Here is a 26265-nt window from a genome sequence, read left to right on the forward strand (position 1 = left end):
AAATGTTCGTGTCCCGGGACAGTGATTTCTGAGGGCCCTGGGAGATGGCTAGGAGGGGCATAAAGCCATTTCCCTGAGGCACAGTGGCATTCCATGACCCCTGGTGTTGCTGTCTGCAGTGTGGGTTCAAGGCCACAAAGCTGGGCTCCTTGATGAGGTGCCCTTGCTGGGGATTCTAGCAGTTAGTTTTCCCTGGAATAAACTAGACCCTGTAATCAAAAAGATTGAGTCAGAACAAGGTGGGGAAGGGACAGAAGAGACTTCCGGAATGGGAATATTCTAGAGTGACTAAAAGAAACAGATGGTCACTGTGGTTGGAAACTAGTAGAATTCTTTCCCCCAATCTTGGTTATTATTTCTGTCTGAATAGGAATGTGTGAGTGTGTTCATATGTAAGCAGGTAGGTGTCTATATTCATGCACGCAGCACCACTTCTTAGGAGCAAGAATTGTCCTTTATGTTCCCAATACTCTATAGGTACCCGCTTCACAATATTTTGTAATACTATTTAAGATTAAGCAAGTGAGGCCAGGCAGGGTGGCACACTCCAGTGATCTCAGTGGGTTGGGAGGATTGGAAGTTCTAGGCCAGGCTCAGCAACTTAGCAAGGCCCTAGGCATCTGTCACAAAATACAAAATAAAAAGGGCTGGGAATGTGGCAGAGCATCCCTGAGATCAATCCCTGGTACAAATAATTTTAAAAAGTTACATGATTTTATAGTATCATCCAATAGTAGTGGCTGTGATTTCCAGAACATAAACCTCGCTATTTTCCTAGGGACAGCAGCCAAGAGTGATGGTAGAGCTGGCCTCCCAAATCCATGTGTTCAGTTCTCTGAAGTGCGAGGTGCAGGGGAGCACCCCACCTGGTTTCTGGATCCCCTTCACCCCACCTTCACCATGTGGCCTGACAGGAACTGGGTATAACTTGCTTCCAGATGATGCTTTGCTTGTGAAGAGAGCAGAATTAAAGGCGACCAAAAGAGATGGTGATACACCACTGAAGCTCCGTGTGTCCTGTTCCCTAGAACCCCAGATGGGGTAGGTTTGCAGCATCTTCTGTCTGTGCCACTGGGATTTTTGTTTTTCCTCCCCCTTTTGGGGGAATGGAGCCTAGGGGTACCCTACCACTAAGCCACAGCTGTAGCCCTTGTTGTTTTGAGACAGGGTGTTGCCGAGTTGTCAAGGCTGATCCTCCTGTTTTGGCCTCCCTAGGCTCTGGGATTACAGGCATTGGGCCACTGCGCCTGACTGCTTTTTGGGAGGCAACAGCATCAGACATTCTTCCCAGTCCACCAGAGCACCTAGTGGGCCACAGTAAGCCCGGGCGTTGTGTCTAGTGGAGCATCGGCCTTTTCCCTCCCTGCCCAGAGTCCTGTTCATGAGGCAGGAGTGAAGGACTGGGGGCCTTGGCAAGGGATGCCAGTTCCTAGAGCGTGATCTCCCTGCTGTGCACAGGCGTGTCCCCTTCCTCCTCTGTCCCTGTGTGTGGTTGGTAGCCTGGATTCCGTCTGTCCTCTCCGCTGTCTCGGGAGCATCTTCAGCTCTGAGCACTCGCCCTGTAGTTCTGGGTTTCTCTTTGTAACCAGAGGCGAGCACTGAGTACCATCACACCCAGAGTGGCCTTTGTCGCCTGCTTCGTTGGCATGCACAGGTGACCTCTTCTGCTTCAGGCCGTGGAGGAGGGGTCCTGGGTGGCCCTTCCAGGGCAGGCTCATCCCTGGAGAAGCCCCCGGAGTAGCCCCCGGAGTCTTGACTGGCTTCCTTGGTCCGGGAGGCCCTCTGTAGGTGGTGCTCCTGCTCAGGCCTGGTGGCCCCCACTCCTGCCTCTCTCCCTCTCTGGGTCTAATCAACCCAGACAGGATGACCCAGGGCTCCTAGTTCCAATGTTATTGTGACCCGACCTTGACTGAGACTTGAGATGTGATGTTTCACCTTCCTGCGCCTCATTGTTCATTTTGATCCAATCATGCCAACTCCTTTCACAGGGACGTTGTGAGAAATGAAAGGATAATTTTGAAACCATCAGATCTCTTAGTTAAGTCCTCTGGAATAAGGTCAGTAACAGCAGAGTGATGCAAATGATCAGACCTTGACCTTTCATCTCTCATCTTTAATTTTAGATCTTTTTTAAAAATGTCAGCCTAAGGGAAAAAAGGTAAATTTGATTTTGGGAATTTATGTAGGTGGGATGATGGGATATTTTGTTTTTATTATTTTGGCACTAGGTTCTTAACCCAGGGGCATTTAACCACTGAGCTACATCCCCAGCCCATTTTGAGATGGGGTCTCAGTAAATTGCTTAGGGTCTCTCAAAGTTGCTGAGGCTGATCTCGAAAGTTGTGATCCTCCTACCTCATCCTCCTGAGATTATAGGTGTGCACCACCACACCCGCCTAGGGATACCTTTTTGGTTTTTTAAAAATATTCTTTTCTAGTAGATGGACAGAGTAGCTTTGTTTTTATGTGGTGCCTAGGATAGATACCCATTGCCTCACGTGTGCCAGGCAAGCGCTCTGCCAGCGAGCCACAACCCCAGCCCTTAGCCAGCTGTGCGTGTGGCTGGCTGGCTAACACCTTTTGTTTTCCTGAAATAGTGCTTCAGTGTAGATGTAGTGGCAGAAGCTACCGGTTGAGGATGGACACACCTGAGGGCGCCTCCTCAGAGCAGGTTCTGACGTCCTAGTGCCAAGACGGTCGTGGGAAGGTGTTTGCGCAAGTGGAAGCCGTGTGACATGGACACCTGTGGCTGAAACACAGAGAAGGAAGCTGGGCTCACAGAGGCAGCCGGAGAGACGATAACCCCTGCTGAGTCACCAGGAGGCGTTTCATGTGGCAATGTGCAGGGGTTGCAGAAAAGACCTGGCTTTGTCTGAGTCTGGGCCAGAACTTTTGGAAGATGAATTCAGGAAAATAGGATTGGGAATAAGTTCTGGAAAATATTATTTGAACACGCAGGGAATTGGAAAGTTGCCTTGGTTATAAAAACATGTTCCAGGGCTTTGTCCCCTTCTCATGGTTGTGCCTGCAGTTTGCAGTGCACGTTTTTGGCAGGTGTATTTCTTTTTGGTTAAGTTCCCCCGAGTTGTGAGGACATCCAGGCCCCTGTCCTCTGCCCTGGGCTTTCCCTTGGTGGCCTGGCTGCTGTGGTCCCTACTACCGCAGTCTTTGCTCCCCCTCTTACTGCTCTGCCTGGGCACCGTAGTTCTGTTGAGGGTGGAACCTCTTTGGTTTTTGGCCTTGGGGTCCAAGGGGACTGCTTCACCCTGCAGCTGTCCCTTATCTAGAGCTCCCGGCAGCACCTGTCCTCCTGAAGGAAGGAGGGCAGAGGCCTCTGGCTCGTGGGCGCCCTCTAGTGGTGATCCAGAGCTTGACCACAGTGCCCCTGACTGAACCCAGGAGGAAGGTTCTTTTGGTTCATCAGAAACATCACAGTCGTTTCCATCTTCTCCGGAAATGTGCGGTTTTCCTTTCTCGTGTCAGGCTGCTCAGTTGACTTTCAGCATTGCATCTGGGTTGTAAGGTGGAGTGAAGCGTTAAGCACAGTGCTTTTTATATTCTTTCAAGAAGCACATGATCACACTGTAGCCTGGGCATGGTTTTGAAAAAGGAATTTCTAATAAATTAATCAAGCTGGATGTGATGGCATGCATCTGTAATCGCAGCAACTCAGGAGGCTGGTGGAGGCAGGAGGATTGAAAGTTGGAGGCCAGCCTGGGCAGCTTTAGCAAGACCCTGTCAAAATAAAAAAGGACAGAGATCTGGAAGTGTGGGTCAGCAGTAGAGCGCTCACCTAGCATGTGCAGTGTTGTGAGTTGATCCCCGTACCACCAAGAGGAAAAGGAGGTGGGGGGGGAGAGCCAAGAAGGAGTGCTTAGTGCCTTCCCCATGACGGCCTTACTGCAAGAAGAATCTGCTATTTCTCTGGGAGGAGGCAGGGACTAGGCCAGTGGAATCTAGCTTGAAAACCCCTCAGCTGCCTGTTGACTTGTCACCTTCCTGGCTACATGCCTGGGGTCACCTCTGAGATGTAGATGACCAGTGTATGATTGCAAGTCAGGGAGAACAAGCTGCAGACACCTTGCTTTTCTGCAGAGCTGGGCTAGGAGTGGGAGCCCAGGACCCATGCCAGAGCCGGGGCTGGAAGCTGCTGGCTTGTTGTAACACATTGGAAGACCCTGCTCTAAACGCAAGCCCAGGAGATGAAGACATGTCTCTCCTGGGCGTTTCGTTGTAGAAGGCGGCTGCCATAGGATGTACAGCCCTGGCCCCTGGCCTCCCTTGTGTGCTGGTCCCATGACAAGGCTATTTTGTTAGACTGAAATCCTTAATACCTCAAACAACACAACTTTTAGTTGTAGATGACATGATACCTTTATTTTATGTGGTGCTGAGGATCAAACCCAGTGCCTCACATGTGCTAGACAAGTGCTCTACCTCTGAGCCACAGCCTCGGCCTACAACTAGTATTTTTCTTTTGCTTTTTAATTGTTTTATAGTTGTAGATAGACAGAATGCCTTTATTTCCTTTTATGCGGTACTAAGGATGGAACCTGGTGCCTCTCACATGCTAGGCAAGCACTCTGCCACTGAGCTCCAGCCCTATACAATGTAGTAGTTTTATGGAGGTGTGTCATGCTGCTGCTGCCGTAGTGACATATCCCATCACCTTAAGACCTTACTTCTCTGAACTGTAGCTGGCCAGAAGCCCAGGTGGCCCCAACGCCAGAGTGGATGGGCCCAAGGGCCTTGGCCTGGCTTTGAGGTCAAATCTGAGGGATGCTGAGCTGTCCCTGCAGATGAACAGTGGTGTGCAGAGGGCTGGGCCAAGGGTGTGAGGGTCCCTGTCCTTGGGGCTCCCTTGCTTCTTTCCTCCTTCTGTTCTTTAAATTTGTACGATGTTTTGAAGGAGGTAGCTGCTTTGGGGACACTGAGCTATCAGGGAGCTTTGCCTGTACCTAGTGGCTTCCCAGCCAGGATGTACAGACTCCCAGGCCCTGGCCCTTCCTTTCGGTGCTCCTGGGTGAAAAGTGCTCTGTGGTTTCTGCTGTGTGACAGTTGCTGTGTGGTTTTTAGGCTGCCTCGTTTTGGAGATGGCAGTGTTCTGAAACCCTGCTGTCCTCAATTTTAAACTCTGGCTGTAGAGGAAGAGGGCTGTCCCCTTCAGTGTGGTAACAAGGTTTCATGGTGCAGAGGTCTGTCCAAAACCTGCAAGCCTGGCACAGCCCTGCTCTGGACCCTGCTCTTTGAAGGGAGTCCGGCACCCACTTCCTGGTCCTCTGTACAGGAGCCACCCGGACGGCAACACTAGGAGGTGCCTCTGTTCACCCAGTTTACTTAGAACGGGCCGTGGGAGCCCGTCAAGGGTGAGGAAGTAGGAACTGTGTGTGCACAAGAGGGCTGGGTGTGTGCTGCCTCCAGGGAGCTCGGCACCCACCCTGGTCCTCCAGGCCCATTATCAGGCCATTCTGAAAGATGGTGACAGCCAGGCAGGTGGCTGCTGGGGTTTCTAGCCACACCTCTGGCTCTGCTGCGTGTCCAGACCAAGCCCACCAGTGTTGCTGCTCTTTCCCTGCCATGTCAGGTCTGTTCTGTTTTTAGCCACATAGTTTTAAATTCTGTGGCCGTGCATGCTGTTGTGTGGAGCAGAATGTGGCAAACAGCTTTTTTGGAACAGGGAAGTGCATTTGTATGCTTCAAAGTTTCCCCAGTAGGCAGGATCTTGGTGCTATTGACCCTTATATACCCAGCGTAGGAGATTTTGAGGTGTGTGGAAGGTCCTCATGAACACCAGAGGTCCATAAAGAGCCTCCTGAGCAGGAAATCACACCCAGGGCCCAGGAAGAGCTCCAGCCTGGGCCAAGCTGCGCGTTTTTGTGCAGCATAAGATCCTGAGCTGAATGTCGGTGTCACTGAGGATTTTGAGTGTGTTCTGCCTCAGCTCGCTGGTGTACCCATGTCCCTTCTTAGTAAAGGTGGCAGGCTCTGTGCCGTCACCCGTGGTCCTTCGTGGTGGGCTGGTCCGCGTCTGGGTGCAGGTACTGATGCTGCTTTCCCCTCTGCTTCTGCTGCTCCCTAGGTTTCTAAGGTAAACGGAGTCACTCGAATGTCATCTCTGGGTGCAGGTGCAACCAGTGCCAAAAAGATTCGCGAAGTCAGACCTTCACCATCCAAAACTGTGAAGTACACTGCCACGGTGACCAAGGGGACTGTTACGTACACCAAAGCCAAGAGAGAACTGGTCAAGGAAACCAAACCCAATCACCACAAGCCCAGTTCAGCTGTCCACCACACAATCTCAGGGAAAACCGAAAGTAGCAATGCAAAAACCCGCAAACAGGTGCTATCCCTCGGGGGGGCGTCCAGGTCCACCGGTCCTGCCGTCAACGGCCTCAAGGTCAGTGGCAGGTTGAACCCAAAGTCATGCACTAAGGAGGTGGGGGGGCGGCAGCTGAGGGAGGGGCTGCGGAATTCCAAGAGGAGACTGGAAGAGGCACACCAGGCGGAGAAGCCGCAGTCGCCCCCCAAGAAGATGAAGGGGGCGGCCGGCCCCGCCGAAGCCCCCAGCAGGAAGGCCGCGGCCGCCCCGGCCGAGAAGCCCCTGCTGAACGGACACGTGAAGAAGGACGTGCCCGAGCGGAGTTCGGAGAGGAGCCGGCCGAAGCGGGCGGCGGCCGGCAGGAGCGCGCCGGGCAGACAAGCACACGGCAAGGCGGACAAGGCGGACAAGGCGGACGGCGCCGCCCCCTGTGACCCCCGTTCTACCTCGCAACCCGAGCCCGCGCACAAGCCGCACGAGCCGCCGGGCAAGCCCGAGAAGGGCGCCAGGGCCGGCTGGGCGGCCATGGACGAGATCCCCGTGCTCAGGCCCTCGGCCAAGGAGTTCCACGACCCGCTCATCTACATCGAGTCGGTCCGCGCTCAGGTGGAGAAGTACGGCATGTGCAGGGTGATCCCGCCGCCCGACTGGCGGCCCGAGTGCAAGCTCAACGACGAGATGCGCTTCGTCACGCAGATCCAGCACATCCACAAGCTGGGCCGGCGCTGGGGCCCCAACGTGCAGCGGCTGGCCTGCATCAAGAAGCACCTCAGATCTCAGGGCATCACCATGGACGAGCTCCCGCTCATAGGTGAGGTCTGGGGCCTGGGGCCCGCGCCGTGCCTCTCCCCACCGCCTGGCTCACCCTGTGACCACCCGGGCTCACCCCTGTGACCACCCAGGCTCACCCTGTGACCACCCAGGCTCACCCCTGTGACCACCCAGGCTCATCCTGTGACCACCCAGGCTCACCCCTGCGGCTGCCTGGCTCACCCCTGTGACCACCCGGGCTCACCCCTGCGGCTGCCGGGCTCAACCCTGCGGCTGCCGGGCTCACCCCTGCGGCTGCCGGGCTCACCCCTGCGACCACCCAGGCTCACCCCTGCGACCACCCAGGCTCACCCCTGCGACCACCCAGGCTCACCCCTGTGACCACCCAGGCTCACCCCCGCTGGCTCCCGGGCTCACCCCCGCGGCCACCCGGGCTCACCCCTGCGGCTGCCGGGCTCACCCCTGTGACCACCTGGGCTCAGGCTCACCCTGTGACCACCCGGGCTCAGGCTCACCCCTGTGACCACCCGGGCTCAGGCTCACCCCTGTGACCACCCAGGCTCACCCCTGTGGGGGTGCAGCCCAGAGCCCCTCTTCCCAGCCTGGGTGCCTGCAGCAGGAGGAAGGTGGGTATTATGGGCCTAGAGTACCAGGGGCTCAGGCTGGACATGCAGGCCTCCCTTGCTGGACTGTGGCCTGCCTGGGCAGAGCAGGGCCCAGGGAAGCAGTGAGTGTGCAGTTTGGTTTAAAGGCCAGAAATTTGTTTGGTAATAGCTCCCTGCACTGGACCGCTGAGATGAGGCATCTCCTTGGCCTGCGTGTGTCACCTTCTCTGTGTCCTCCCATGGTCGTGTGTGTCTGTATATCCGTCCGTGTCCAGGCAGTTGGCTGGAGTAGCCCCACCAGGTGGACTTCCCCCTTGAAGCCTCTAGTGCTGAGCACCCGAGATTTAGGGGTGTGGATCCAGCGTAAGTCTGGATGGTTTCAAGGATCAACCTCGCCATCAGCCTCAGGCCATTTTCCTGTTCTGCTCCTCATTTTCCCCTTGAGCTTCATTACTGCCCTTTTCCAGGCCCAGGTAGAGGGTCGTGTTTTTGTTTCTTCCGAGAGCAGGTAGGGCTGGGATGGGCACGGGCATGGGCGAATCCTGTAGGGAGCACGTGTGAAAGCAGGTGCTCTCCGGTGGGTGCTGGGTATTGCCTCCCAGGACTCTGCCTCAGCCTCCAGGCCCTCTCGTGTTGTGGGGGTAGACCTCCTCCACCAAGGCTTCTGCAGGGGCAGGCCCTTAGGGACAGCTGGGTAGGGCGGCATGTCTCCCTTTGAGCTCTGGAAGAAGCTCAGCAGGCGTTCAGGGTCAGGATCTGGCGGGTGGCCCTGTGCCTGTGAGCACTCAGCCCACCTGGTGACCCAGAGACAGCACATGGACCACGGAGCCCTCCTGTCTGTGGCAGACCAGCAGATGTGTCGGCTTTCTCCTATGTGACAAAACCTCTGACATGGACAACTTAAAAGGAGGAAATAGTTGTTCTGGCCCAGAGTTCCAGGTTTCAGCCCCCAGCCCGCTGGCTTTGTGCCCGGGGAGCTGCCATCACGGCAAGGTGAGCCTGGCAGAACACGGGCTGCCACGTCAGGCAGCTGGAGGTGCACGTGAAGGGGCGGGGTCCCGGGCCTCCCCCAGGCCTCATCTCCTAGAAGCTGCTCGGCCTGGGGACTGAGCTTGGGCTGCCCAGACCCAAGCTGAAGGCCCGGAGGGGAGCGTCGAGTGCTCTCCCTGTGGGTGGCCTGCCTCTGTGTGGGGCTGTGACGGGGTGCTGCCGAGGCTGCCAGAGCCCTTTTGCTCAGCATTTTTGCGACTCCACTGGTACCAGAAGCCAGGCAGGGGCGTGGCTGTGGTGTGCGTTCCTGCTCTTGGCTGTCACCCCCCAGTGTGAAACACTTTGTCAGAGGAGCACCGACCTGGCCTGCGACCTTGGAGGCCTCTGGCCCAAGGTGCAAGCCTCGATGTCCAGCAGCAGCTGAGACCCGATGCCTTTGCAGGTCCCAGGGCACCCCAGCCCCCCTGGAGCCTTGGCTCAGGAGAGCAGGCAGCCTGTGACTGAAGGCATGGGTTCTGCAAAGGGCTCCTGCAAGTATCGCGTACCCTCGTGTTGCTGCTGGGTTATAATCTGCCTGCAGAAACGCCTGGACGGGGAGACTTCCTTCCCCTTGCATGTGTGCTGAGCCACGGGGACCGAGTCAGGACTTGTTTCCTCGTCCACCTGCATAGCAGAAGGCAGTATGTGGCCGGTCTTTGGGAGAAGTGCTCTGGTTTTGAGACAGAGACCAGCCTTGAGTCACACATGGGACTTGAGCCTCGTGAGACCTTCAGTGGGCCATGGAACCTTAGAGCACAGGTCCTGCTGTCCAAATCTGGGGCGATTTTCTCTGATGGTGTGTGCCCTTCCCCAACCTCTGCACTGCACAACCCACTCCCATCCCACCAAGTGGGGGGAATTCCCTCCCCAGGGACTGGTTTTCATGTTCCCTCTAAGCAAAGTGGTCCAGGCTCCACTTTGCGTGGTGAGCTGGTCCCTGGTCTGCTCCAGCCTGTGCTGCTGGGCTTTCCTTTGTCTTTCATGTGGATGCACCCCCACCTTCCGAAGATCGAGGAGTGCTCTGCTCACCCAGCACCTGGTTGTGGGTCATTTGGAAGCTCCCCCTTTGGCCTGGAGTGGCTGCTCCCATTGAGTGGAGTCATGGAGAGTGTTCCCTGATATCTGAGCTCTGTGCACTTGTACAGCTTTGCTTCAGTCAAGAGCAGCACTGAAAACACCCCCATGTCTTCCTGAGATGAGCAGCTGCTCTGTCCGGACTGTTTTCCTAAGCACGTGCTCATTTTCAACGTGGAAAATCCAGTGAGATTAAAACCAAATCACCTTGTAGTGAGGGGCTGGGTGTCAGCAGGGGAGTCAGGACTTGGTGTGTATGTGAGTCCCCTGTCTGAGCTGTTCTGGACCTGGGTGCCACCAGGAAGCCCTGCCCACCCTCACTAGGGCTCTGCTGCTGGTTCATGCCACGCCTGGGATGTGAGCTCTAGAATGTTCCTCCCCACTTACTTGCCTGGCCAACCCGCTCCTTCCCTTCTTCCTGTTCAGTACTGTCCTCCTGTTGCGTCCCCACCTCCCCCTCGGGGTGCCCCTTTCCTCTGGCTTTGGGGGTGCTGGGCTGGGCTGGGAGCTGCCTCTGGACAGGCTCCCTTCTCTCTCAGTGCACTCCCAGGAGCCTGGCAGAGCCCCAGCACACAGTCGGCCTTCAGGAACGGCCAGATGATGCAGCAGGCCTTGTCCTGTCCTCCTCCTCCTCCTCCTCCTCACCACTGTTCCGTCTTCCCCCCTCACCGCCCCAGGAGGCTGCGAGCTCGACCTGGCCTGCTTTTTCCGGCTGATTAACGAGATGGGCGGCATGCAGCAAGTGACTGACCTCAAAAAATGGAACAAACTCGCAGACATGCTGCGCATCCCCAGGACTGCCCAGGACCGGCTGGCCAAGCTGCAGGAGGCCTACTGCCAGTACCTGCTCTCCTACGACTCCCTGTCCCCCGAGGAGCACCGGAGGCTGGAGAAGGAGGTGCTCATGGAGAAGGAGATCCTGGAGAAGCGCAAGGGGCCACTGGAGGGCCACACGGAGAACGACCACCACAAGTTCCACCCGCTGCCCCGCTTCGAGCCCAAGAACGGCCTCATCCACGGCGTGGCGCCCAGGAACGGCTTCCGCAGCAAGCTCAAGGAGGTGGGCCAGGCCCCGCTCAAGACGGGCCGGCGGCGCCTCTTCGCTCAGGAAAGGGAGGCGGCCAAGGAGGAGGAGGAGGACAAGGGCGTCCTCAGCGACTTCCACAAGTGCATCTACAAGGTAGGTCCCCTGCCTGCGGCCTGCACTGGTGGGCACCAGGTTCCACAAGCACGTGGAGCAGGATGTGGGGGTGGGCCTACCCGGGCGAGCCAGGAGGGCGGCGGGGCGCTGGCTGTATGCAGGGACACCCTTAGTCTTTGAACACCTCCGAGGTGGCAAGCCGAGGCAGGGGACCACAAGTTTTAGGCCAGCCTGGGCAACTTAGCGAGACTCTATCTCAGAATAAAATTTAAAAAGGGCTGGGGATGTGGTTCAGGGGTTAAGTCCCCAGCGCCACCACACACACAGAAAAAGAAAAAACCAACGTCCCAGAGCGAGTGACGGGTGAGTGGGTGTTTTTCTGGAGGCTGGGAGGTCGTGGCCCAGGGTGCCAGCAATCTGAGGAGGGTGGGTTTGCAGCATCCTAATTTGGCGAAGGGCAGAGACTCGCCCTAGTTGTCCCACCGCCTGACACCGTTGCAGTGGGAATTACACTCCAACTCGTGTTCCGGAGGGAGGGCAGGCACATGCAGCCCCTGGCCAGTGCTGTGGGGTTCAGAAGGTGCATTTGTAATGAAGAGAGAGCCTGTGGTTTGTCCAGGGAGGCTGGTGTCTGATGGTCAATGATGCGAGTCTTGGACATCTGGCCAGCAGCAGCCAGCTCTGGCTCTGCCCCTTGCGAGTGCTGTGTGTGACCTTTACCTCTCTGGACCTTCTGCATTTCTTTCATGAAGGTGTGTGTGTGCCGTGCCAGGACGCAGTGATGGTGTGCGTGTTGTCTCTGCACTCCCTTCTCCACCAGGGGCCCGTGAGCGTCCTCACTGAAGGACCCCTGGCCCTCTCTTCTGCCTCCTCCCTTCTGTTTCCCACAGCCTGCTGCCTCGCTGCCCCATCCCAGCATTGCCGGGTCTCTGCCCTTCGCAGAGGTCTCGTAGGAACTGCGTGGAAGGGCCGGGCAGGGCAGACCTTTCCCAGAGAAGCCGATCCTTCCTCTAAGAAGCAAATGGAGGTGATGACCTCCTCTTGGCAGCCCACCTGCCTCCCTCCTCAGCCTCCAGGAGCCGCAGGGCACCTCAGGGCCAGCTGGCAGAGCCAGGTGTGATCTCCAAGTTGAGGCCTGGCCCAGCCTGGCCCTGTGTGCTGGTTGGGGATTCGCGGGAGGGAGTGCTTTTGGACGAGGTCTCGGCCCGCTGCCCTTCCCTCTGTGGTATCTTGGTGGGGTGCTGGGGCTGGTGGGTTTCTGCTGCGTGGGGGATGGGTAGTCCTTACCCTGCCTGGCTCACTGCAGGCTCCGGCTGTCCTTGCTCCAGGGTTTCCCCATGGACTGTGGAGATACATGGAGCTCCTCGCTGGAGCCCAGGTCTGTGGTCCTCCTTCCCTGGGCCAAGCCCCCCGCCTCTTCTCTGGGCTTTGCATTTGCTTCTGGCCTATAGGAAGAGGTGCCTGTGCCTACAAGATTTTGTGACGAACTGCAGAGGGTTTTGTCTCTTTGGTTTAACTCTCCATCCCAACATCTTCTGCTGCCTCTTGGAGTCACAGGCATGGGGCCTGGGGAGCTGCCACCTGCAGCCTGCTCCCGCCTTCATCTGAGCTGTGAAGTGTGTTCCTGGACGGGAGAAGCTGCTCCTGGAGACCGCCTAATTTATTTAGGGTGTTTCCCGAATCCTCGAGAAGCCATTCTCCTTTAAAGCCACTCGCCAAATCCTGGGATTCTGAATAATCGTCCTCTTTCCCCTGTTGGCTGCTGTTTATTTCAAAAGACCAGTGCAGCAAGAGTGTTCAGTTCCCAGGCACCATAGCGCATGCCTGTATCCCAGTTACTCGGGAGGCTGAGGCAGGAGGATGGCGATTTTGAGGCCAGCCCCAGCAACTTAGTGAGATTTTGTTTCACGATAAAATAAATAAGGGAAGGGATGTATCAAGGGCCCCTGCGTCAATCCCTAGCACCTCCACAAAAAAATGTTGGATCCAAGAAGGGGTTTTTGTTGTTCTAAAAAAACATGTTTTGTCAAAGATGTCTTTAGATTTAATTGCAAAAATTAATGAAGCTGGTCAAGGGATACGTGCCTCTGACCATGCAGGGTGGTGACTAGCCAGCACACCCCACTCCTATGTCCCCATCACCTCCATTCACTTTAGTCCAGTCACTTAGTGCAAAATCGGGTCTCGTAGGTACATTTCCATTCTGCAGGGAGGTGACTTTCCTGCAAACAGCAGGACAGAAAAACCAAATTCCAGAACCTTCCCCCCACCACCTTGATGGTGCCCAAGGGCAGCTGCCTTGCTCTTACTTTGGAGGAGATCTGGCGTGTCACCCCAAAGGGGAAGCTTCCTGACCAGCTCCCAGGAGCCCCTGCCCCCTCCCTCGTGGAGCCGCCTGTAGTGCCCCGCTCTTCCTGGGACACAGTAGGTGCTGGATGTTTATTTCTGTGACTGAGTGATCAACGTGCCTGTCAAAACCCGGAAAGGCAGGGTCTTAGAAGGCTCTGGTGGCACTGGTCAAGGCAGGAGCAAAGGCCGCGTTCCTAGGTTTCCACGGTGGCCGTTTTATTGAAGTGACTTGAGTTTTTCAGGGAGTGGGGCCAAAGAGGGTGTGGCCATTGGGCCCTCTGCCAGAGGGCAGCACGTGGCTTCTGTGGCCAGAGTGGTGTGGACATCCCATTCTCCAGGGGGATGCCTGGTCATTGCTGCTGGTGTCTGCATTAGGCCCGTGAGCTTAACTGGTCCTCCCCTCACATGGGGCCCCTGAGGGTTTCTGTCCAGAGTGTGAGGTGCTTTAGGAAGTCCCTTGTGCTGTCGTCAGAGTGCTGCTGCTCCTGCCTTCTGGGGCTGGCACCTGTTTCTGGTGGAAACTGGCCCGGCTGCTGCTCACGGTGGTCAGTGGAGGGGTCGCCTTCTCCATCTCTTGACACTGGGGACTCAGTGCCTGGTCTGAGGATTTTTTTTAAACCGTCATTTCTGCTGGCCATTAACTCGGGACACAGTGGCCCAGGGCTGCAGGGGAGACACAGGCCGAGGCTGTGACTGGCATGTGGCCTGATTGGTGGTGAGCTTGGCTTTGTGTTTTAAGCTTCTCTCTGGTGTTTCCTTTCATTTCAGGGAAGATCTGTTTCTCTAACAACTTTTTATAGAACAGCAAGAAATATCATGAACATGTGTTTCAGCAAGGAGCCTGCGCCAGCCGAGATCGAGGTGAGTGGCACCCCCGCAGTGTTGGGCAGAGTGTACACAGGGCCGCCCAGCATTGCACGGAGTTGATCGAAATGCACCCGGACACCAGAAAGGGTGTCGTGAGACCGAGGTGGGCAGGCCTCTCCTGACCGCGCCCCGATTCAGACGTGGCGAGTCGTCCAGCTTTGGGGCAGGGATCTGAGCCTCCCTCGCCCCTGTCCAGCAGGCCCCTCCCACAGCTGCCTCGCCCCTGTCGGATTTCCTTGGAGCTGGGCTGTACTGCTCGCCCCTCTGGCTTCCTCTGTGATGGAGTTGGCAGATGGCCACCCTTGGCTTCTGCCAGCTCTCCTCGAGTTACTACAGGGTTGGAAAGACAGCACTTCTGTGTCCAGACCAATTAGGGGAGGTTTTGTGTGCAGTGCTATGGGGCAGAACTGGGGTCTGTTTACCTGCCTTGACCAGGCACAGTTGGAGTCCCTGTGAACTCCAGCTGCTAACGTAGTTGATGTGGAAAGGGAAGCCAACCCTACTCTTATCACTTGGTTGGGGCATCCACAGCTGCGGAGCAGGCAGGTCTGAGGACTGCAGCCGCACCTGGTGTGTGTGAGACAGGCTTCCTGTGTCTTTAATGATGGTTGCCACCTCTTTAAGGTAAAATCCCAGGTACAGCCTCTTGGGAGGCTGAGACAGGAGAATGTCAACTTCAAGGCCAGACCCCACAACTTAGTGAGACCTTGTCTTAAAAACTGAAAAGGCCTAGGTTCTGTACCTTGGGTCTCAAGAATAAATAAATAAATAAAATGCAGGTGGGTGTACTCTGGCACCTGGTGACCTGGGGTCCTGGACGTGGAGCTGCCACTGCTCTCCCTGGACAGTATGTGGCAGCTCAAGCCTGCTGCCCTCACTTGGGGACCCTGTTTACTTTTGTCAGCTTTCAGTCCTTTCCAGCTCTTGGCCATTGGCTGCTGACCCCTGCTGCCGCTCTGGGTCTCCCTGGTCCTGGTTCTCACCCTTGAGGCCCTCAGAGCTGTTCCTTGGTAGCAGTGTCAGGAGGCGAGCGTGGCTTTGGGAGCTAAGCATGTGAGCTGGAGAGAGGTCTTGGCTACTCTCCCTGCGGCCCAGCAGGAGGGTCCTCAAGCTGCAGGTGACTCTCGCCATTGTGTGTGCCCACTTTATCTTTGGTATTCAAAGATGAGCCTGGGTTTGGCTGCAGCGGTTACATAAATCTTTAAACACAGCAAAGATTTGCTGAAGTTGAGATTTCAGCCTGAGGCTGGCCAGCTTCTTGTGCCTTGTGTCTTAACAAAAACGCCAGGCCCTTCTCCTTCCCACAGCCAGCAGCTGAGGCGGCCACTGCTTATGTGGAACGACCGTCCTCTCTCCCAGATCTTTGTGCATGTCCACATCTTGTGTGTCTCTGTCTCAGCTCCTGGGTGGCGGGGTGCGGGGCTTCTCCAGTCCTTGGTGGTGATCCCCTTCGTGGTTTGTGGACATGGACCCTCCAGCTGGTGGCTCTTTGAGGGAGTCACGCTGTCCTCCTCCTCCTCCTGGGAGCTGCATCTGGGATGTGATGGCTAGTTAAGCGAGGCTCCTGCCTGTGGGGTCTGGAGATGGGGACGAAGCTGCTTAGCTTCTGGGATGCTAAAGAGCAGACGAGAAGGGCCTCCGAGGGGAGGAGGAGGAGGAGGCTGATCAGAGACGCTCCTGGCCCACCTTCTGCCATGTTGATCTCCACGTGTGGGTCCTGTGCACACCCAGCCCCCAGCTCTGCTCGAGCTGGCTCCCACCGAGGCCTGGGTGCTCGCAGCTGGGTGCTGCCTGCAGGGTGCTGGCCCCACATCATGGAAGGTGCTGATTCTTGGGCTGCTGAGCTCCATCTGAGCAGGCGTGTGGCGGGCTTCGTCCTCCTCAAGCTGGCTTTTAGCGTGTGACACCACAGCTGCTCTAACATGTGTGAGCTTGGTGCCGAGTCCTCACGTCCACGCAGGATGCTGCCCGTCCCTCCCCAGTGCCCATCGTGCCCCCCTCCCCCCCAAGGCCAAGACTGAGCCCTCGAGTGCAGTGCCCGCTCTCCCCTTGCTGCTGGCAGCCATTCCCCTTGTCAGGGATGACCTCCTACGAGGGGATGGATTTTGTGACTGGCTTATTCGGGGAGCATGACCTCGGGGGCGTGGGTCAGTGTTTCTCTCGAGGCAGGTGATGTTCCGTGGCACGAATATGCCTGGCTCTTCCCTCTAGCCCGTGTGCCAGGGTACCTGTCCCCGAGGCCCTGCTTCAGTCAGCAGGGTGATCGGCTGGCACCTTCTGCTCGGCCTCCTGTAGGGGGCACTCTGCCGGGCCTGGGGACGTGGCGTCTGTTTGTCGGGCTCCTCCGTGGCAAGTAGTGTCCTGTGTGGAGCTGCTCCAGGACTCTGGCCCCTCGAAGGTGCTGACTGGCTCTTTCCTCTTTCCTGTAGCAAGAGTACTGGAGGCTAGTGGAAGAGAAGGACTGCCACGTGGCTGTGCACTGCGGCAAGGTGGACACCAACACTCACGGCAGCGGATTCCCAGTGGGGAAATCAGAACCCTTTTCAAGGTAGCAGTGGCGTCCTTTGTCCACATTCCGGGGACCAGACACCACCCTCCTGGCCCTGTCTGTGACACTTTTCATCTTCTTTTCTGTAGGCACGGATGGAACCTCACCGTCCTCCCCAATAACACAGGGTCCATCCTGCGTCACCTCGGTGCTGTGCCTGGTAAGCCTGAGGCCACACCTGAACCCCACTCTTGAGAAGTCCCCGGGCGCCTTACAGGGTGGGGTGTATCCACCAAAACCGACTCTCAGAAGAGGGAGGAGTGAGATTGCAGCTGGCGAAGAGGAGGTGGACGCAGACTTGGGCAGCACGCGAAGCCCAGGGCCACTCTGCGCCTGGGAAAGTGCACTCGAAGGTCCTTCAGGCTCTAGCAGGCTGTGTCCTCTGGGCTGGGAGTGGCGGGTGGAAGCTGAGTGCTGTCGAGGCCCGGAGTGGGAAGCCCAGGTGCCGACTTCGGGAGCCCACACCCTCTTCCTGGGCTGCGGCCTTCCTGAGCTCGGGCCGCGTGGGCTTGCGGTTGGCACCTCCATCTCGGGATGGACGCTGCAGCCCCAAACTGGTGGTTCGTTGACTATGGTCATCCTTGTAGTCTCAATCCTACCCCAAAGGTGTTCTTTACTGTTAGGAACATTGTCCTTATTCTTGGATTCAAAGCAACAAAGAGCAAATGATACCTTCGTGTGGAGTCCTCAGGGTTTGAAGCCAGTTCTTGTTTGGGGTTTCCTCGAGTGTTTCACAGTGCTGTCCCTCTCTTCTAGGAGTGACTATTCCCTGGCTTAACATTGGCATGGTCTTTTCTACCTCATGCTGGTCTCGAGACCAAAACCACCTTCCCTACATTGACTACTTACACACTGGTGCTGACTGCATTTGGTGAGTAGCGGGCGGGTGGGCCTCCTCCTCCTCCTCGCATTTCGCATGTAGTGGCCACTGTCGCCTCTTGTCATCTGCCTGTTGTGTCTGCGTCATTTCCCCGTGGTGACAAGGAGTAGCATCACAGAAACTTGACCAACAGCAGGGCTGCACCGACTTCCCCTCAGTACCTTCTCTGTGGGGCTGCTCAGGAGTGGCCGTCTCCAGGTCTGTTCGGAGCGGGGCTCTCCCTGAGCACAGGGACTGCGAGGACAGCAGACCATCCCCGGGCAGCCCTCTGGGTTGTGTCCCGCACCAGTTGAGCCATGCAGGGTGGGCATGTGGTGTTCCGTTGGCCCCTGGACCCTGGCTCAGCTGTGGCCAGTCCCAGTCATGGCTGGCTCTTGGGTTTGTTTATGGAGACATCATAGAAGACGGCACTCGCTTAGCTGCCTTGCCCCGTATACTGCAGGCATCACATTCATTTCTAATGGGGTGTTCTTAGTGAAGTAAAACCAAACCCTATAACTAGTGTGGTCTTCCCGGAGCTGGCTGGCATGGGTCGCTGTCGACTGTTGTGGCTTTGATCCTGCTGGTGGGACTGGGACCTGGGGGAACCGGTTGGGGATCATCAGTGTCCGGTAGCAGAGCGGGGTGGATGTGGTCTTGAGGCCTGGGTGGTGGATGGCTGCAGGACGCTGTCCCCTGCGGGTTCTCGTGGCCGCTGGGCCTCTGTGGCTCACACTGTGACGGGGCAGAGCTGACTTTGCTCTGAAAGCTGAGGGGCTGCGTGGGCGGGTTGAGTCGGAGGTGGCGATCGCGAGGTTGTGTGGGCTCTGGAGTCTCCTCCCTGGACTCACCTTGATGGAGGGAGGCTGGGGTGCGATTGGGAATTCTGGGGGTGTTTTGTTTTAGTCCCCCAACGTGTGATTTGTGCTAAGTGCCCCATATCTAAATCAAAAGCCAGTAACAGAATATGCTGGCTTTGAAGTAGTATAAACGTTTAGAAAATGCATAAATGTAGCCGTCACTTTTAACTCGGCAACTGAAACCTGGATTTGGCCTCAAGGCCAAGTGGGGCCCCGGCGCCCAAGAGGCCTGCTGGTGGGAGGTGGATGTGAGGAACAGCAAGGACAAGGGACAAGGGAGCTGTTGGAAGTGGCCCGCGGTGTCCTCCACTATCCTCGTCCCTGCTCTCGCTAGTGGTCGATGACGTCACTGGCAGCCTTTGGTCTTGCCAAACCCTGTCCCCTCTGATGATGCCCTTTTGCCCATTGCCCTACCCTTTCCTTGCTGGCTGCCCCTGTCCCTCCTGGGTGGGCACCCGGGGATCCCAGTGCTGCTGTTGGAGCTTCAGGTCCTAAACCTGTGGTGGCTCCTCCACAAGGGCATCAGGTGCTGGCAGCGGCCCGGGCAGGAGCCGGCTGCTTCTCTGTGCTCGGAGAGGCCTGTGGATGTGCAGGAGTGCCTGGTTCTGATTTGTAGGGGTTTGGAACATCTGGTTTTGCTTTGGAGGCTTTTGGCTCACAGTGTGGCTCAGATCTTCATAAAAGATGAGCTGCACCCCCGGGTGTGGCTGCGGTTTGGCTGTGTGCTGGGCGGAAGCAGCCCTGTTGCCCAGGGTGTGCTCGGGAGGCTGGCCGTGAGAGGGCCAGTTGCTGGCAGTTGAGTCCTGCTTCTGCTGGGCCCGCCCCCAGGGTGGCCAGCGCACACAGGTCAAGCCCCGCTTCTGCCCGTCTCTCCCGCCCAGGTATTGCATTCCTGCTGAGGAGGAGAACAAGCTGGAGGACGTGGTGCACACCCTGCTGCAGGCCAACGGCACCCCCGGGCTGCAGATGCTGGAAAGCAACGTCATGGTACGCCCCGCCACCTCCCCAGCAGGGCCCCGACTCCTGGGCAGATAGACTAGGGGACCCTGGAGCTGTTTATGAAGCTGCCCCGTCCTCCTTGCTGCTTGCCTTCCTCTGGCACGAAAGCCAACCTTAAGGCTTTGCATCTGGGGCATGGGCGCCAGGTCCCAGGCTCCGCGGCCTCGGAGCCTCTTTCTGACGTGTTCATTTGCCTACAGGTTGGAGTGTCCTTGGGTGGTGGGGGGGTTGATTTGAGAGGCTTGGGTTGGCACTCTGGTTCTCCTGCCATCCCACAGCTGTTATTTGGAGAAGCCTGGCTCTGGACAGAAATGAGTGCAAGGGTGGTTCTTCGATTTTCAGAAGGCCTCGGGCTGTTGAGTCCCCCAAGCCCGTGTTGTCCTGAGCTGTGTTCTGACCCGTTGGCTGAGGGGCTTCTCTGGCTTCCTGTCTGTGCTGGTCCTACCCATCGGAGGAGGGAGCAGCAGCCTCCTGCATTGGCCGGTGGGCAGGAAGGCTCTGGAGGGGTTTGTGGCTGACGGGCAGCTCTGTGCTCGTGGCCTCTGCCTGTGGGAGCCTGCTGTCCGTCCTCAGCCTCTGACCGTTTAGGACTTTTTAAAGAATTGTCTGTGTTTTTTAAGGGGAAAAGTGATCTGATCTCTTTGAGAGCTGGCCTTGAGGTCCTCACTCCAGGTGTTCTCAGCAGGCCTGCTGGGCAGACGGGCGAGGACCCCGGGTCTGTGGGCAGTTGGGCTGGGAGGCTGCTGATGGAGAGGCCTTGTGCCTCACCTGGCCTCATCTCCCCAGATCTCCCCGGAGGTGCTGTGCAGGGAGGGCATCAAGGTGCACAGGACGGTACAGCAGAGCGGCCAGTTCGTCGTCTGCTTCCCGGGGTCCTTCGTGTCCAAGGTGTGCTGTGGCTACAGCGTCTCAGAAACCGTGCACTTTGCTACCACCCAGTGGACAAGTATGGGCTTTGAGACGGCCAAGGTAAGCAGGTCCCCCACTGCCCAGTCCCGCTGCTGTTGCGGTGCCCCGGGGATACGTCCTCCATAGGCGCTCTCCCTGCAGATGAGTGTGGACGGAGCGGGTCTCTGGAGTCTTTAAGGAATAAACCCTGGAAGGGTTTTCTGGGAGATGGTTGTTGGGCTTTGTATCATAAAGAGTTTCCCTGTCTGTCACTGGCTGACCCCTCTGGTACTGGGGGACCACAGAGGTATGCCTAGGGAGCACACTTAAATTGAGTGTGTTGACAGTCCCTGCTAGTGCTGGTGTTTTCCCAGCCTCGGGGCTGGCAGCGAGGTGCTGGGACTTCTTTCTGGTGCCCTTCTCCAGGTAAGGAAAACTTCTCAAGTTTCAATAGATTTAGCTCCAGTGCGGTTAGCAGTTTGGAAACTGAGGTGGCCTCTGCCTCCCCAGGAACCTGAGCAGCTGCTCTTCTCTTCCAGGAAATGAAGCGTCGCCATATAGCCAAGCCGTTCTCCATGGAGAAGTTGCTCTACCAGATTGCACAAGCGGAAGCGAAAAAGGAGAACGGTCCGACTCTCAGTACCATCTCGGCCCTTCTGGATGAGCTCAGGTACCATAGATCTGACCAAGACCCCACGCTGAGGCCTGAGTGGCCGCAGGGCCAAATGGGCAGAGATGTTGGGGAGCAGCCTGTTTGCTACAATGTCCCCTTTTGTCTTCGTGCATGATGTTGGTTGCCAGTCTCCTGACAGTTGATGCAAAGTGCATGGCCCAAGGGGTTGATCCTCCTTGGAGGAATGAATGCATGCTAGGCTCTGGACCCTCAGTCCTGGCACCTCTTTGCCATGGGTGTCAGGGCCTGGATCTGCACGCTATAGTTTGAGTGGTATGGTGAACAACCTGCCCACCTCTCACTTCTTGCCAAACTGCCTGTGTCATGTGTGTGGCTTCCTGGGCAACTGGTGAGCACTAGCACCCGGAGCACATGGGGAGTGCTGGCCACCCTGCCCCAGCCCAGACTGCATCCCGCCATGGCTGCCAGAGCTCTGCTGAATGCCGTGGCAGGCCAGGGCAGTGTGATGGCTCTGCCTGTCTTCTGCTAACCCCTTCTCCTGCCCTCTAGCCCCACACTCCCTCCCTCTGCACGGAGGGGTGGGGGGTCCCCACATTGCTGGTGGGCAGCACGTAGATTTCACTTGGGTGGTCAACTCTTGGCTACTGATGGCGGGTAGCTTGCCTGACACATGTCTGGCCTGCTCAGCGTGTAGCAAGAGCCCTCTGTAACTGGATGGCAGGCTTCGCTGTGTGCCATGTCTGAACCCCAGGTTAACTTCTTCTGGTCTTTTGGCTAAAGAGAAAGGCTGGGGTTTGGGCAGGTTTGCGGGACTCCTGACTGCACATGTGGGCCTGGTGGGGGTGTCCCCTCTGATGACAAGCAGGACCTGGCTGCTGCTGCTGACTGCCCCTTGTTGTCTGGTCAGGGACACGGAGCTGCGGCAGCGCAGGCAGCTCTTTGAGGCTGGCCTCCACTCCTCCGCACGCTATGGCAGTCACGATGGCGGCAGCGCGGTGGCAGACGGGAAGAAAAAGCCTCGAAAGTGGCTGCAGCTGGAGACGTCGGAGAGGAGGTGTCAGGTCTGCCAGCACCTGTGCTACCTGTCCATGGTGAGCAGCCCGGGTCTCCTGCCATCTCTGTCCTCGGGTTCAGCTTGGTTCACCATGTGACCTCTCTTGGCTCCAGGGAGCTCTGCGTCAGTCTGGATGAGTTGTCATTTCTCCCTGGGAAGCTCGGGCTCCACGCGCTGCCACGGCCCTCTACAGCCTTTCCTGAGTGTGGCCTTGACCAGTTCCTTTCTCTTTCTGGTCCATTTCCACAGTGCTGTTGGGGACAGTGTCCTCACCTGCTGACCCAGCTTCAGACTTAAGAATGAACGTATTGCTGCTACTCCCCAACTCGCCCCCTATTTCAGCCAGATTTGGGCTTGGAAATCCCTGAGGAATGGACAGTGGCCTCAGCACTGCTCTGCCCTGGATGTGCCCAGCTGGGGCCCTAGTCTGGCACATAGTCCCCTAATGGCCCTGTCCTAGCCTCCCTGCTACACGGACTGATCTGCCCCTTCCTTGGCACAGACCAGCTCTGCCAAGTGTGTGCCTTGCACCTCACGTGCTGGCAGCAGCCGCCCCCCCACTTAACACAGTCACCATATCTGCTGGGGTGGCAGGCCAGGGCTGAGGTGCACGTTCTGCTTGCCCCACCATGTCCACTGCCTGCAGAGGACAGGGCCACCCAGCCCGGCCTAGCCAAGTCAGATGCTCTTTGGAACACTTGCAAGGTTCAGAAATTTTGAGAGGTGAGGGGCCCTCAGCTCAGGCTGCCTTGTAGACTCACGGCTCCCACCACAGTTCTGAGGCCGGAAGTTCAAGACCAGCTCTCAGAGCTGTCACCTGGCAGTCCTCAGAGCATGATGTTATGTGACCTCCCAGGAGTAGGTTGGGGTTTCATTTATAATTTTCATGGTTTGGTCACCAGGGCGGGGGTGTGTGCTCGTTTTCTATATTTCATACTCCTGTCCTTTAGCCCTCAGTGTCTTTTGGAGGTGGCACTGCCATGGGGAAGTCATTTCCTGGCCCTGGTGGCTTATTTCCTGTTCTGGGCTGCAAAACACTTGGATCCAAAAGCTTCAGGTTTTCCCCAGCTGCTCCTCGAACAGGCCTGGGTCGTGGAGGCCATGAGCCCCAAAGGGAGGGTTTCTGGGTCTGGTTGGAGCTCTGGGTCCCCTAGTGGGAGCAGAGGAAAACTTGTGCCCCCAGCTGCATTGACTGAGCTGCTTCTGAGTGACTCTGAAACCGTCTTTCCTGCGAGAACCCCCCCGGATGGGTCCCACCGCCTCCGCCAACCCTCGCCCCCCTGTCACTTAGCTCCAGGGACTCTGGAGGGAAGAGCACACGCCCTCTGAACGCAAGCATGGGTGCTTCCTCTCATCTCGGCTAGGCCGCTGACCAGGCGCTCGGGGGACTGCAGTGGGGGGGTCTCTGGGGGTCAGGGGCTCCCTGACGTCCAGCTTCTTCATCCACTTTATAGAGACCCTGTTCTAGGCTGTCAGGTTTTTGGGTTTCTTAATCCATGTCCATGTTTGAAAGTCCCTGATCCTCCTGGTTTGGTCAGTAGGTGGCAGGACAGGCTGCCCTGCTGTGTGCACCCGCTCCTAGTTCCTGGTGGCTCCCCCAGGCTGTGCCCAGCCCTGCCCTGGAGTCCCCAGCCCTCTGCTCTGTTGCTTCCCCACCAGGTGGTACAAGAGAACGAAAACGTGGTGTTCTGCCTGGAGTGTGCCCTGCGCCACGTGGAGAAACAGAAGTCCTGCCGCGGCCTGAAGCTGATGTATCGCTATGATGAGGTCAGTCCCTCCTTGCAGGCGGTGGCCCAGACACTAGGAGCTCTCTGTGCTGTTCTCACAGCTTGAGGGCCCCCCTGCCCTGTGTTGTGGAGAGCCAGCCAGAGCTGAGCGCAGGTGCTGCCACCTTGATGGGTCCTGGCTACTGGAGCCCCACATGCTGGGACATGGCCCCCCTCATCCCACGGCTGAAGAGGTGGCTGCTTCAGCTGTGCTCCGTGTGTCCCTACCCCAGTCTGGCCTGAGAAACGGGGGTCAGAGCTGTGGAAACCCGTACACCTCCACACTCCTGGCCTGTCCTGCTTTTCTTCCTCCTGTTAGCAGCCTTTGGGTGGATTCCAGTCTTGTCTTGTCTTAGTAGATTTGGGACCTGAGCACATTCTGACCTGGTGGGTGGGAGTCCCTCTGGGCAGTGTGCAGGAGTGGCCTGGTGGTGCGTCTGTCCCTCTGCTGTGACAACCCAAAGACAGTCGCAGCACCATTATGGTCCATTATGGGCTGTCCAGCCTTGGCTGTGCCAGCCCCGGGCAGTCAGTCTTAGGCAGCACTAAGTGCCTTCTGCACAGGGAGCTTTCCCGCCAGGACTTGAACCTGCGCAGCCTACTCCTGGACTGTGCAGTGCAGAGTTCAGCTCGAGCCGGGTCCTCCTTGTCACCTGGCTGGCTGCTCTATAGCTGCACTACTGATCTTTCAAAATGGCCTGTGCCATGCATGGGATGTTTGGTATTCCTGACTGCTCCCCACTAGATGCCAGTAGCCACCCTCCTGGGTGGGACATCCCGCAGTATCTGCAGGGGATGGCACTGTCCCTGAGGTCAGGAGTGGCGTTGGCAAGCTCTTTGTCCACACCTAGGGAGCTATCCTGCTCCTGTTGGGATCTGGCCGTCTCAGAGGTGTGCAGCGCCTGGTGGCACTCCTGGCCTTGGTTTCTGGAGGAGGGTTCGGTGCAGTGTCAGTGGATCCACATCGTCTGGCCGCATTGCTGAAGAAACGGGGACAGCTGCTGCCTGGTGGTGTGCGACATGCCCTGTAGGAGCAACCCAGCCGCAGGTGCCCAGAGTCAGTGCTTTTTGCAGGGTGGTCAGGGCCTTCTCCCCCCACACCTCCTGGGTGGGTTGAACGTGAGTGACAGTGCCACCTCTAAGACTGTCTTGGCTGGAGTGTCTGGGACGTAGAAATGAATGGCTTTCTGTCCCTCCGCAACTCTTCAGGATCTACCTCTGAGGCCCATGGCCCATGTCAGTGACACAGTAGCAAAGGGAACATGTGCTCCCAGGCTGCCTGGTGGGCATTTGCGCTAATCTAGCTCCTGGGGCAAGGAGTGAACTGTGCCTAGAGGTCACCATTGCCTGCACTGGGGACTCTGGTGGCTGTTTCAGGGTGTTTGCATGAAATGCCCCTCCCACCATCTCTACAGCAGCCCTGCGGGTTGACATGCGCCAGGTGTGTGCAGGCCCAAGAGTCCTTGTCCACTAGCTCCAACAGCTGGCAGTAACACTGCCCTGGAGGCCTCGAACAGATCTGGGACCTGGCTCCTAGGACATCGTGTGCCTGCTGGGACTCCTCTGCCTTCCCTGGGGTAGTCCCTGCCGACCTGGGAGCCTTTGTCTCCTGGGCTCTCCACCAGGCCTCAGCGGGGCTGGTTCTGCGCCCGAGGGCCAGTAGAGCGTCCCGGAGGTCTGCACTTGGTTCTCTCCCTCATTTCTGTTGTTCACACAGCGCGTCCTCTTTCCTGAAGCTCCCAGTCATACGAGCTGTGACCTTTCTCAAGTCCTTCCTGGGCTTGCTGGTGGTCTTCACAGTCCTTCATGTCCCTGCTGCCTTCTCATGGTGGTGGCCAGCCCAGTGATGTTGGGTCAGCTCTGCCAGCAGTTCCCTCTGGAGTATGGAGTGTGTCCCTTGCCCTCCCTCCTCCAGGCACTGCCTTCCAGTGGATGGTGCCCATGGCGGTACACTTGCCCCCTGGCACCCTTTCCTGCTGCACCCCTGATGTTACTATGCAGCACACCCCCGCTTCTACTCCATCACCAGCCCCGTGGAAGGGGTTGCTCATGCCTGTTCTGGACTGAGTCCTCTGGCCAGGCTCAGTTGCAGGTCAGACTTCTGAGCATTTGGCTGAATCCTAAGATTGATTGGAGAGCCAGGCTTAGGTCTGTTTGCATGTTTAGTGAAGGCTGTGACTGCTTCACAGTGACAGCACATGTCAAAAGTGGTTAAAAATAAACCCTGGTCTCTGAGGAGGACTGCGCCTGGCAGCTCGCATGGAGATGAGTAAAAACTCTGCTCCACCAGCCCTTGTCGTAGCCAACACCTGCAAAACGCATGCAGGGGTGGCAGTCAGGGCTTTGCCCCTGCCCTTGCCAAGGGAGGAGAGGCCCATGTGACAAGCCCAGGGGTAGCCAGTGGATGGAATTTGGAAAACCTCTCACACTGGTTTTTGAAGTTGAGGTGTTTTAATTGGGGCATCTCTAGTTTGAAGGACCAGAAGTTCATCTTTGATCCCT

At 57.3% G+C, this 26265-nt stretch overlaps 1 protein-coding gene across 2 annotated transcripts in view; it reads left to right on the forward strand.

Annotated features, from left to right (window-relative positions):
• The window catches only part of Jarid2 (jumonji and AT-rich interaction domain containing 2), a 220444-nt gene that overhangs the window by 191057 nt on the left and 3122 nt on the right, over positions 1–26265 (forward strand). For both annotated transcript variants that reach the window (XM_078020561.1, XM_078020562.1), the window contains 11 exons: positions 6080–7130; positions 10476–10978; positions 14057–14149; positions 16585–16703; positions 16793–16863; positions 17460–17574; positions 19304–19409; positions 20208–20390; positions 20849–20979; positions 21851–22034; positions 23657–23764. In XM_078020561.1, coding sequence (XP_077876687.1) covers positions 6080–7130; positions 10476–10978; positions 14057–14149; positions 16585–16703; positions 16793–16863; positions 17460–17574; positions 19304–19409; positions 20208–20390; positions 20849–20979; positions 21851–22034; positions 23657–23764 — 2664 coding nt within the window. The remainder of the gene's footprint in view (positions 1–6079; positions 7131–10475; positions 10979–14056; positions 14150–16584; positions 16704–16792; positions 16864–17459; positions 17575–19303; positions 19410–20207; positions 20391–20848; positions 20980–21850; positions 22035–23656; positions 23765–26265) is intronic.

The sequence above is a fragment of the Ictidomys tridecemlineatus genome, chromosome 8 (genome assembly GCF_052094955.1).
Source record: "Ictidomys tridecemlineatus isolate mIctTri1 chromosome 8, mIctTri1.hap1, whole genome shotgun sequence".
NCBI classification, from domain to species: Eukaryota; Metazoa; Chordata; class Mammalia; order Rodentia; family Sciuridae; genus Ictidomys; species Ictidomys tridecemlineatus.